Source organism: Scyliorhinus canicula, chromosome 19 (genome assembly GCF_902713615.1).
Source record: "Scyliorhinus canicula chromosome 19, sScyCan1.1, whole genome shotgun sequence".
NCBI lineage: Eukaryota > Metazoa > Chordata > Chondrichthyes > Carcharhiniformes > Scyliorhinidae > Scyliorhinus > Scyliorhinus canicula.
This window is the reverse complement of record NC_052164.1, coordinates 46,711,440-46,724,517: the sequence shown is the minus strand read 5'-3', so window position 1 is coordinate 46,724,517 and position 13,078 is coordinate 46,711,440. Positions and strand designations below refer to the sequence as shown.

General features: G+C 49.3%; 1 protein-coding gene across 2 annotated transcripts in view; it reads right to left on the bottom strand.

Annotated features, from left to right (window-relative positions):
• Positions 1 to 13,078, bottom strand: part of mrc2 (mannose receptor, C type 2) — a 293,165-nt gene that overhangs the window by 8,619 nt on the left and 271,468 nt on the right. For both annotated transcript variants that reach the window (XR_005458165.1, XM_038778997.1), the window contains exons 26-27: positions 12,479 to 12,625; positions 12,192 to 12,314 (exon numbers count right to left, since the gene is read on the bottom strand). Coding sequence is in view for 1 of the 2 variants with exons in the window: in XM_038778997.1 (XP_038634925.1) it covers positions 12,192 to 12,314; positions 12,479 to 12,625 (270 nt within the window). In the remaining variant the exon portion in view is untranslated. The remainder of the gene's footprint in view (positions 1 to 12,191; positions 12,315 to 12,478; positions 12,626 to 13,078) is intronic.

The window sequence follows — 13,078 nt, the reverse complement described above, 5'->3', positions numbered from 1 at the left end:
CTACACCGCAGGGTAACCGCACTAACTACACCGTGTGGTAATCGCACTAACTACACTGCAGGGTAATCGCACTAACTACACTGCAGGGTAACCGCACTAACTACACCGTGTGGTAATCGCACTAACTACACTGCAGGGTAATCGCACTAACTACACCGTGTGGTAATCGCACTAACTACACTGCAGGGTACCGCACTAACTACACCATGTGTTAATCCCACTAACTACACTGCAGGGTAATCGCACTAACTACACCGTGTGGTAATAGCACTAACTACACCGTGTGGTAATCGCACTAACTACACTGCAGGGTAACCGCACTAAACTACACTGCAGGGTATCGCACTAACTACACTGCGGGTAACCGCACTAACTACACCGTGTGGTAATCGCACTAACTACACTGCAGGTAATCGCACTAACTACACCGTGGTGGTAATCGCACTAACTACACCGGTGGTAATCGCACTAACTACACTGCAGGGTAATTTCACTAACGACACTGCAGGGTAATCGCACTAACTACACCGTGTGGCAATCGCACTAACTACACTGCAGGGTAATCGCACTAACTACACCGTGTGGCAATCGCACGAACTACACTGCAGGGTAATTTCACTAACGACACTGCAGGGTAATCACACTAACTACACCGTGTGGGTAATCGCACTAACTACACTGCAGGGGTAATCGCACTAACTACACTGCAGGGTAATTTCACTAACTACACTGCAGGGTAATCACACAACTACACCGTGTGTAATCGCACTAACTACACTGCAGGGTATTTCACTAACGACACTGCGGGGGTAATCACACTAACTACACCGTGTGGTAATCGCACTAACTACACTGCAGGGTAATCGCACTAACTACACGCAGGGTAACCGCACTAACAACACCGTGTGGTAATAGCACTAACTACACTGCAGGGTAATCGCACTAACTACCTGCAGGTAATCACACTAACTACAACCGTGTGGCAATCGCACTAACTACACTGCAGGGTAACCGCACTAACTAACACCGTGTGGCAATCGCACTAAACTACACTGCAGGGTAATGCACTAACTACACTGCAGGTTAACCGCGCTAACAACACCGTGTGGCAATCGCACTAACTACACCGTGTGATAATCGCACTACTACACTGCAGGGTAATCGCACTAACTACACCGTGTGATAATCGCACTAACGACACTGCAGGGTAATGGCACTAACTACACCGTGTATAATCGCACTAACTACACTGCAGGGGTAATGGCACTAACTACACCGTGTGGTAATCGCACTAACTACACTGCAGGGTAATGGCACTAACTACACCGTGTGATAATCGCACTAACTACACTGCAGGGTAATGGCACTACTACACCGTGTGGTAATCGCACTAACTACACTGCAGGGTACACTGCAACTAACAACACCGTGTGGCAATCGCACTAACTACACTGCAGGGTAATCGCACTAACTACACTGCGTGTGGTAATCGCACTAACTACACTGCAGGGTAAACCGCACTAACTACACCGTGTGGTAATCGCACTAACTACACTGCAGTGTAATTGCACTAACTACACTGCAGGGTAATCGCACTAACTACACCGTGTGGCAATCGCACTAACTACACTGCAGGGTAATCGCACTAACTACACCATGTGGTAATCGCACTAACTACACTGCAGGGTAATCGCACTAACTACACTGCAGGGTAAACGCACTAGACACATCATGTGGTAACCGCGCAATTTCATTAACTACACTATGTGCTAATTGCTCTAACTACACCACATGGTAAATGCACTAGCTACATTGCAGGGAAACCACACTAAATACTATTCTTGGTAACTGAGCTAACTAGACCTCATAGTAACTACACTAACTACACTGCACGGTAACCACACAACTACAAAGCACGGGTAAATGCACTGACAATGCTGCATGGTAACCACACTAACTACACAGCATGGCAACAGAATAAGCCACACTGCATGGTTACTGAATTAACTGCACCATGTGGTAACCTCACTAACTAGACTGCACGGTGTCCGCACTAACTACACTGCCATGGTATCTGAAAAAAAACTACACCATGTGGTGCCCCATTAATTACATGGCATGGAATTCAGCATTAACTACACCACGTGTTAACTGCATGAACTATACCACATGGTAACCAGACTAACAACACCACATGATAACCACACTAACTACACTGCATGGTATCCGCACTGACTACACCATGTGCTAACTGCATTAAGTACATTGCGTGGTAACCGCCCAAACTACATCACAAGGTAACCACACTAACGCACCACATGGTAACCGTACTAATTACTGCATGTGGTAACTGTACTAAATACACCCAATGGTAACTGCGCAAACTACAATTCATGGAACCATATTAACTGCACTGCAGGCTAACTGCATTAATGGTTTACACTACAGAGTAGCCACGCTAACTTTGCCACTCAGTAACCACATGACGACACCACCTGTTAACTGCACTAACCATATCACAGTTGTAGTCTGTGAAGAATGTAGGAATTTCAGATCTATTCTATTATATATATTTGTGCAGTAAGGTTAGAAGCCAGGGTTAGCGTGTGACTGTTGCATTCATGTTTTCAAAAAAAACCTGATTTGAAGGCAGCAGCCTTTTGGAGGCAGAGGTGCAATTAAGGCATCGTAAAAAGTTTGGACTAATGAACTTTTATTTAGGTAAAGAGATTTCCATGGAGATGAGATAATTATAGACAATGGGCACAATTCTCTCCGAAAAGGGAACAAAGTCCCCTAGCGAGCGCGTTTAGCACGTGTTTACCGGTGCTCGCAGTGCACTTGCATTGTATAAGGGGCTGACCGGGGAACGCGTGGCTGAGGCCGCACATAGCCCCGTTTTGTACAGTGGGGAGCTCCGAGGCCCCTAAAATGATCCCCGACCTCCCACCAGACCAAACCCAAAACCGCTGTGGATCCCCCCTCACCCCCGCACCCATGCAGCGCATCCCAGGCCCCGTCGTATGCATTCAAAACATTCCAGCTTGGCACCGTGGCAGGGCCAACCTGCCAGTGCCCATGCCAGCTGGCACTGCCAGGCTGGCACCCAGGTGGCAATGCCAAGGTGACCAGGTTGTCTAGCAGGCCAGGGCACCACCCTGCTCAGAGGGTATGCAGCTGGGGATCTATAATTCCCTTGAGACCCCACAAGTGCCGTTCCGCCTGGTCCCCGTTTGTGTGGACCAATACCAGAACGGCGCTTGCCCGAGGTTCTCCAAGGTGAAGTGGTTAGGTGCCTACCCCTCAGTTACCTCATGGAACTGCATATTAGAGGTGGGACTAGCCCACAATAGGCAGGATTCACATCGTGATGACTCGTGAGGTCGCGCCAGATCTCGTAAGGTATAGTGAGCCGGGTAGATTCCGGGAGCGAGGTCTACCGGCATCTACCGGCTATGCTGCGCCGTGGTGTGCTGACGTTTAGGCATAATGTATCCTGTATATTGCGCTCAAAGATAGCAGTTTAAAGGTTATGGTATCATAGTATTGATTAACATTGTTTCGGGGAATTAACTTCCGGTTGCGGCTATGTGGAGCTAAGCCGCATGTTCGGCAGCTCCCGCTATTTAAGGACTTTGGGCCGATTTGAGGGCCCCAAACGGCGCTGTTCGACGAATCCCGGTGGGGGAAGGTGTCTAGAGGAGCATTCCCCATAATTTATGGTGCTCACCCGGAGTGGGGGCAAAGGAAAAAGCTGCAGCAGCTCCCCAAGAAAAGCGTGGGAAGAAAGACAAAAATGGCGGCCGGCGGAACACCCGAGGACTGGTGGAAGTGGGCGCAGGAGCAGCAGGCCTCTCTTCTGCGCTGTTTTGCGGAGCTGAAGGCTGAGCTGCTGGACTCCGTGAATGCGACTACCAACAAGGCTGCTTTGGAGACCCAGGCGGCCCAGGAGGGTGTCTATTCGGAGTTGCAGCAGCAGGCTGCTGAGCGGGAGGAAGAGGCCGTGGTCCTCGTTGGGAAAGTGGAGTTGCACGAGGCACTTCACAAAAGTGGCAAGACCGCTTGGAGGAGCTGGACGTTCGCACGAGGTGAAAGAATTTGAGGATCCTGGGCCTGGCGGAGGGGCTGGAGGGGTCAGATCTCCCGGCTTATGTGACTACGATGTTGAGCTCGTTGATGGGGGCGGGGTCCTTCCATTTGCCCCTGGAGCTTGAGGGAGCCACAGAGTGCTGGCCAGGAGGCCTAAGGCAAATGAACCCCCGCGGGCGTGTGCTGTGTGCGGTTCCATCGATTCAGCGACCGGGAGTGTGTGCTGCGCTGGGCCAAGAAAGAGAGGAGCAGCAAGTGGGAGAATTCGGTAGTGAGAATCTACCAGGACTGGAGTGGCGGAGGTGGCTAAGCGGCGGCCGGGTTCAACCAGACGAAGGCGGTGCTGCATGCCAAGCAGGTCAGGTTTGGAATGCTGCAGCCTGCGCGCCTGTTGGGTGACATACAAGGACCGGCACCACTACTTGAGTCCCCGGAGGAGGCGTGGGCCTTTGTACAGGTGGAGAAGCTGGCCTCGAACTAGGGCCTGGGGACACCACTATGGCCATTGCTGTTTTCGCTGTTGCTGTTTCTTTAACTTTGACATGTGTGTTTTTTATGCTGGTTTTTCTGTTTGCTCTGTTTCGGGTGGGTTTGTTTGTTGGGTATGGGGTATGTGGGGAATGTTGAGGGTTTGTATTTATATTTCTCTTCTGTACAGGGCGGGGGGTTGGGGGTGGGAATGTAGTTGCAGAAGGGGACAGAGTAAATGGGGTCTTTAGGGACTTCTACGAGGAACTGTACCGGTCGGAAACTCCGATGGGGAGAGGGTGGATGGAGAGCTTCATGAATAGCTAGTTTTCCCAAGGGTTCAAGAGGAGCTGGTAGAGGGCTGGGGCGGCCGATAAAATTGGAGGAGCTAGTCAGAGGGGGATTGGACAAATGCAGTCAGGTAGGCCCTGGGCCGGATGGGTTCCCGGTGGAATTTTATAAAAGTATGCGTATCTGGTGGGCCCCTGTTGGTGCGAGCCTTCAATGAGGCATGGGAGGGGGGGGCTTTGCCCCGACGATGTCACGGGCACTGATCTCCTGATCCTAAAGCGGGATAAGGACCCCCTTGCGTGTGGATCATACAGGGCCTATCTCGCCTCCTCATGTTTGCGCCAAGTTGCTGGCGAAGAGATCCTGGCCCCAGGATAGGAGGATTGTGTGCCGGGGGGGTGATACATGAGGATCAGACAGGATTTGTCAAGGGACGGCAGCTCAACACGAATTTGACGGAGACTGTTCAACGTTAGCATGATGCCGGGGCAGTGGATGGGGTGGCGGAGATAGTGGTGGAGCTGGACACAGAGAAAGCGTTTGATAGTGATTGTGGGTACCTGTGGGAGGTGCTGGAGCGGTTTTGGATTTGGGGAGGGATTCATCAAATGGGTGAGGCTGCTCTACGCGGCTCCGATGGCGAGTGTAGTTACAAATGGAAGGAGAGATCGGAGTACTTTAGGCTTACCGTGGGACCAGGCAGGGGTGCCCCCTGTCCCCCTTGCTCTTTGCACTGGCGATTGAACCTCTGGCTATGGCGTTGAGGGAGTCAGGGAGATGGAGGGGTCTGGTGCGGGGTGGGGAGGAACATCGGGTATCGCTGTATGCGGACGACCTGCTGTTGTATGTGCGGACCCAGAAGGGGGAATGCCGGGGGTGATGGAGCTGTTAGCGGAATTTGGGGGCTTCTCGGGCTATAAGTTAAATTAGGCACGAGCGAGGTATTTGTAGTACACCCGGGAGATCAGGAGGAGGGAATTGGAGGATCCTGTTTAAGAGGGCAGTGAAGAGTTTCAGATATCTGGGGGTGCAGGTGGCCAGGAGTTGGGGGACTCTCCATAAGCTTAATGTACCAGGCTGGTGGAGCAGATGGAGGAGGAATTTAAAAGGTGGGACATGGTGCGCTATCGCTGGCGGGTAGAGTGCAGTCCGTCAAAATGACGGTTTCTCCGAGGTTCTGTTCCTCTTCCAGTGTTTGTCCCATCTTTATCCCTAGGGCTTTTTTAGAAGGGTTACTAGCAGCATCATGAGCTTTGTTTGGGCCGTATGGGACCCCGAGGGTGAAGAGGGTCTTCTTGGACCGGTGGTAAAGTTGGGGGTGGGGCTGGCGTTACCCAATCTCCTCGGGGTACTACTGGACAGCCAATGTGTCGATGGTGCACAAGTGGGTGATGGAGGGGGAGGGGCAGCATGGAAACGGATGGAATGAGGGGCGTCCTGTGGAAATACAAGCCTGGGGGCTCCTGGTAACGGCGCCGTGGCCGCTCCCTCCTAACGAGGTATACCACGAGTCCAGTGGTGGCGCTACCCCTCAAGATTTGGGGGCAGTGGAGGCGACATAGGGGAGAAGTGGGGGGCTCGATTGAGGCTCGTTAAGGGGGAACCATAGGTCGTCCTGGGGAACATTGATGGGGGATTCAGGGTTGGCACAGAGCGGGCATCAGACAGCTGAGGGACCAGTTTATTGATGGGAGGTTTGCGAGCCTGGGGAGTTGGAGGAGAAGTTGGGCTCCCCCCGGGAAAACATGTTCAGGTATCTGCAGGTAAAGGCATTGCTAGACGGAAGGTGTGAGGGATTCCCTTCGCTTCACGCGAGGGGGGTGAGTGACAGGGTGCTTTCGGGGGTCTGGGTCGGAGAGGGGAAGATATCTGATATCTACAGTTATGCAGGAGGCGGAGGAGGCGTCAGGCGAGGGACTGAAAACTAAGTGGGAGGGGGAACTGGGGAACAGATCGAAGACAGGACATGGGCTGATGCCCTGGAGAGGGTTAATTCTTCCTCCTCGTGGTGCGCGGCTTAGCCTCATCCAATTCAGGTGCTGCACCGGGCCACATGAGGGACGAGGATGAGTAGGTTCTTTGGGGGTGAAGACAAGGTGTGTCAGTGTTTGGGGAGTCCAGCGAACTATGCCCATATGTTCTGGGCATTGCCCGGCAACTGGAGGAGTTCTGGAAGAGGGTCTGCGAGGACGGTGTCGAGGGTGGTAGGATCCAGGGTCAAGCCAAGGCTGGGGACTCGCGATTTGGAGTTGGGGTGGAGCCGGGAGTGCAGGAGGCGACAGAGGCCGGTGTGTTCTGGCCTTTGCGTCCCTAGTAGCCGGCGAAGGATTTGCTACAATGGAAGGATGCGAGGCCCCCAAGCGGGCGACCTGGATCAATGACATGGCGGGTTTTATTAAGCTAGAGAAGGTCAATTGCCCTGAGAGGATCGGTACAAGGGTTCTTTAGGCGGTGGCACCCTTCCTCGACTTTCTGGCTCAACGATGTTGAGGTGTTGAGGTGGTCTGGGGGGTGTTCCAGTGTTATGGGTTTATTTGTTGCATTTCATTGTTTGTTGTTATATTTTATAGTTTCTGTAAAAATTCCAATAATTGTTTCGGGGTAATTGTAAGCTATTTTCTTGTGTGGTGTTAAAGATATTTTCATACTTCATTAGTAATAAAGTTTGTTTTAATATATCATATCATTATTGTGCATGAAATCACTCCTGGAGCAAATATCCTTTCCTCAGTCTTACAAAATTAGTCACCCAAAATATTGGGTTTTATGTCCAGTATCTGAGCCACTGTTGGGGTCTAGTCCAGGATCGTAGTAAAATTGGGGGCTCGTCCAGGATTTTAAAGAATAATTCTTTGTTTGGTTTGGGATTATTGAATTTAGAGACAGTCATGTGTCTGGAACAGGTGCTTTCTTTCATGTGGTAGAGTTAAGTAGAGAGTGACTGGAATTGCCTCTTTCAGTTGCAAACATTTTCCTGGGTGTGGAAGAGGTCACTCGGGCTGGTTTACAAGGGGTGACTAAAATAAAACTTTTGGGTTCGGCAGACAAGCTGCAGTTAACTTAATCTGAAGGGATGAGGAAAATGGATGTAGTACAAAATAATTCAGCATTTAAATTGCCAGAGACACCAGCCTGAATTATTAGAAATAGCTAGAATTCAATTACAAATGGAACAAGCTGAGATGAAGGAAAATGAAGAGGAGAGTGGCTATGGCAGAAGAAAAGGAAAAAGAGAGGGTTTTAGAAAGAAATGGAAAGGAGGAAACTGAAGTAGAAGTAGAAAGATTGCAAAGGAAGAAAGGGATATGGAAAAAGAGAGATTGGCACTGGCAGAAACAGAAAAAAGAGAGAATTTGAACTTTGGAAACTAGAACTGCAAAGAGAACATCAACGGAAAATGTTAGAGTTAAAGGCAGAAGCTGAGGAAAGTCCTAAAGAAGAAACACTTCTAGTCAAACGCCGAGTAGTATGTATTTAAATATATTCAAGCACTTACCAAGGTTTGACGAGAAGGATGTGGGGTGCACTCTAACCGAATTGCAAACAAAGTCCCGTGACGAGCCCGTTAGCCGGGTGTTTCTCGGCGCTGCATCACACTATCTATTTATTGGGATTTTTTTGCAATCTGGGACCTCAGGGGGGAATGTCCCACCAAGGGCCGCACTTAGTCCTGTTTCTTGCACCGAGGACCTCCGCTAGTCAGAACTCCTCAGCTCATGAAGGCGCCATTTTTAAAACCCTGGTACGACTTCTAACACCCCCCCCCCCCACTCACAGAGCCCCAACCCACCTATAAGGAGATCCTCCCCCCCCCCCCCCCCCCACCCCACCTCGCATGGGCAGGGCAGGGCAGGGCACCCCCCCCCCCCCCCCCCCCCCCCCGGTTTGGTCCCTGCCATGGGCAAATTGCCAGCCTGACACCCAGGTACTGTCCCTCCGGCTGGAAGCGACACCCAGGCACCATGGTACTTCCAGCCTCCTGGCTCTGTCAGCCTGGCACCGCCCCACCAGCTGGCAGCACCATCGGGAGGGAAAATGTTCCAATCTTAGTAGCTACCGAGCGACATTTCCTGAAAATGTTTATGTTGGCCAGGGCTAGGAGAGACTAACAAAAACAAAAAATGCAGTACACACTCAGCAGGTCTGGCAGCATCTGTGGAGAGAGAAAATAGCGTCAACATTTTGTGTCTGTATGACCTCTCCACAGTTGTTCTGGAGTCACTAGTAAAGGCTAAGCTGTGATGACATCAGCTGGCTGATTCCCAGTGTCTGAATCTAGCCACCTAAAACACTAGAATAACGGCCTAGAAATCTGCTAAGGTACAAACCAGCAATACAGATTGAGGAATTTTACAAATTGTGCAAAATAACATTCAGCGCAGACGGAATTTCTGCAATCATTTGTGCTATTTTAAAAACTTTATTCTTTTCTGGGATGTGGGTATCATCAGCAAGGCCAGAATTTGTTGCCCATCCCTAACTGCCCTTGAACTGAGTGGCTTGCTGGTCTGGAGTCTAGTAGGCCAGACTAGGTCAGGACAGCAGATCTCCTGGTGAAGTGACAATCGATGATAGTTTCCTCATCATCATCACTGAGTCTATATTCAATTCCAGATTTTATTAATTGAATTTAAATTCCACCCACCAATGCCGTGGTGGGATTTGAACCCGTGTCTCCAGAGTTTTAGCCTCGGGCCTCTGGATTACTAGTCTAGTGATACAACTCCATTATCTCCCCACTAATGAACGTAAAAGGCATTGCATTAGAGGAAGGCACCACTCGCAAAACCACTCAAATTACCACTCTTAAACAAATCAAGGAATATTTTTTAAACAAATGTAAAACACTCTGAAGCACTGCCAATTGTACTGGTCTATGGAAGACTTTGCATTCAGAGACATGCAAAGGAGTTTGAGTGGAAATTGGAGAAAAAGAAACATTTCTCAGAACTAGCCCAATTTTGAGTGCAATTTACACCCAGACCACTGACTGCTTTTAATGCTGAAACTTTACCCCAACGTATTTTAGCATTGACCATATCCCAGCATGAGTCAGTGTCGCCAGGAGACGAGAGGTGAGAAATGGTAGTAATGAAATAGTGGAATGATTAGAAAGGATTAAATGACTTGGGGGCAGAAGTGTCCCTTCTGATACCGTTATTCTAAGTCACTGACAGCGCTACCATCTCTCTCCTTTATTGGCTGGTCACTGAAAGCATCTAATGTGACTTTCCATTGATTAAGTTAAAATTTACAGCCTTAGCTCATCAGTGAGAGGGTTCTGCAAGGGACAAGATAAGGCTGCTCTTAAATTGCTCAAACATTAAACAGCCATCAGGCTGAACAACTGCTATCCCAACAGAGACTGGCAATTATTCCAATTGGAATTCCAGGAATTTCAATGGCCTGACCCATTTGTTTTATTATTTTGCTAAAGTTGTAACAGATGGGTGTTTAAACCCCAATTCCTTACTGCCATGTTAATTGTCAGTGATTGGTGGCTCAACAGAAAAGTGCTTTCAATGCAAGTCTTTGGTTCCTTATGTCTTCACTGATGTATCCTATATCAAAAATAAATCAACTTTCCAAACATCATTGATAGATACGGCCATTTAGGAATGAACCGTAGTCAGACACAGCTTGTGGTTCAAACTCAGCGAGCACATTCTACATGTCTAAAATATGCAACTCCGGCCTCGACCCAGCCATGGCTCAATGGAGAGGGTCCAGAGAAGGTTCACCAGGATGTTGCCTGGAATTGAGCTTATGAGCTGTGATAAGAGACTGGATAGGCTCAGGTTGTTTTCTTTAGAGCAGAGAAGACTGAAGTGTTTGATATTATGAGGGATATGGACAGGGTGGGTAGGGAGCAACTGTTCCCCTTAGCTGAAGGGTCAATAGTAAGTGGGCCTAATTTGAAGGTGATGGGCAGGAGGTTTAAAGGGGATTTGAGGAGCTGCCAGGGTGTCTAGGTGGCACTCCCAGGCTGGCTGGTGCACTGCCAGGATGCCAGGCTGGCGGTGCCCAGGCAGCATTTTGCCCATGCGGGGATTGGGCCCGGGGATGCCCTTATTAGGTGGGGTGTGGGGTGGGGCTCGATGACCCCCTTATAGATGAGTTGGGGGGTCCGGAGGCTGTGTTGAGGTGTCTTGAGGCCAGAGCACCAGAGCTCCTCAGTGCAGGAAACGAGACTAAGTGTGGCTTCGGTAGCAAGTCCCCCACTGAGACCCCAAAATAAAAGAGTCCCGTTAGATAGCGGGGTCTTCACGGCGCTGCCACTGCCAGGAGACACCCGGCTAAACGCGCTCAACACGGGAGTCTGTTTCATTTCTGTTAAATCACGCCCTTAATCTCACGTGTCTTCCACCCTATCACAAGTCTTCTCATTTGTTCTTTCCTCTCTTTCCTTCTTTCCCTCTCTGTAGTTTTTTAAAAACATGTTACATCTCTAACCTTTTCCAGTTCTGAGAAAGATCATTGACCTGACACATGAGCTGTGTTTCTCTCTATTACCGATGCTGAGTGTTCTCAACATTTTCTGTTTTATTTCAGATTTCGTATCTGCGGTGTTTTGCGTTCACAGTGAAATGAATTTGACTCATTTCAGCCCAGTTGCTGGTGGATGGAAGCCAAACTACAGTTGGTTCTATAGATTATCAAACACTGCTGGTAGTAATCAAAGGATTGGCTTGTATGAACTATTGCGACATCTCCCGGGGCGGTCTAATAGGAAGTACGTTTCTGCGGTTAAGGTTAAGACATTCTTTTTATGGAGATGCATTAATTAACTGAACTTGGGAGTGCTCAATACTGACACGAGACCAAATCCAAAAACAACTTGCTGTGTTTCCCAGCAGTCAATCCCCTCATTTTAATGAACAGACCACTAGTCACACCTGCTGGTTTCCAAAGAATCCCATCCAAGGATTGTGGGAACAGGTATTCAGTGTATTCTGCTAAAATCTGTGCTATTTTCAGCACGGCACAGTCGCACAATGGTTAGCACTGCCGACTCACAGAGCCAGGGACCCAGTTCAATTCTGGCCTCAGGTGACTGTGTGGAGTTTGCACATTCTCCCCATGTCTGGGTGGGTGGCCTCCAGATGTTCTAGTTGCCCTCCACAGTCCAAAGAGATGCAGGTTAGATGGGGTTACGGGAAAAGGGCAGGGGAGTGGACATCTGTTGGGTGCTGTTTTGGAGGGTCGGTGCAGATTTGATGGGCCAAATGGCTTCCTTCTGCATTGTGGGAATTCTATAACCACACTACTTATAGCATCCGTCTTCTGTAGAAACTGGACCAAATAAAAACGTAGTTTGCTCTGCTGTGTGAAGCCAAACTTACTCTTTGTGTTGTACATGAGACTGAGCCAAGCTCCTTTGGTGTCATTTTCGTACGCCTCAAGGTGTTCCCAGACAAACACATTCTCGGTCTCGTCAAGAATGGACACCATCTCGGCCCCATGCGCTGTTCAAAAATATTGGAAAAGGAGCGTCAAATTGAGCAGCCTGTACAGGAACTGTAGCAAACAGTCTAGTTTATCCCACAACACCCAGTTTCTAGAAGGTGGTTACAGCAGGTATTAATTATCAGAGATTTCTTTAATCCACGTTATTGTATAGCTCACGCACCTTTCTGGCAGTACTTAGCTGCGTCTTTGGGAGTGGCCTTCCTCTCCAAGTGGAAGGTATAACAGTGATTGCGAAAGGGGATCCAGGAAGAATCTTGCAGGCCACTTGGGCAAGTCCCAGTGAAAGTCGACTTGCTGGACCATGAGTCTGAGAAGAAAAGAAAATCAGAGGTTAAATTCTGAATCGAACAGACAGGAAGGTCACGGTTGACAAGGGAGCGTTTCCTCTAGGTACACCTGTATATAGGAACAGGAGGAGGCCATTCAGCCCCTCGAGCTCATTCCACCATTCAAGTAGATTTTGTTTCTGATCTGTATCTTAACTCCATTGCCCTTGATATAGTGATGAAAATCTACATTGAATTAAATATCACTGGTGACTTTTCAAAGAACGTCCTGAGGTTTGTTAGAACACTGCTGATAACGGCAAAGTATTGCAGCTGCTGGAAACCGGAAATGTAAACAGAAAACGCTGGAAATACAAGCAGGCCTGTGGGGAGAGAAACAAGAGTCAATGGGCTTAATAACATGTGAAGGGGGTGTGTTGTCACCTGGAAGCAGAGTCAGTGTGGAGTGGGTCACCCTGCAGCCATGAGGCACT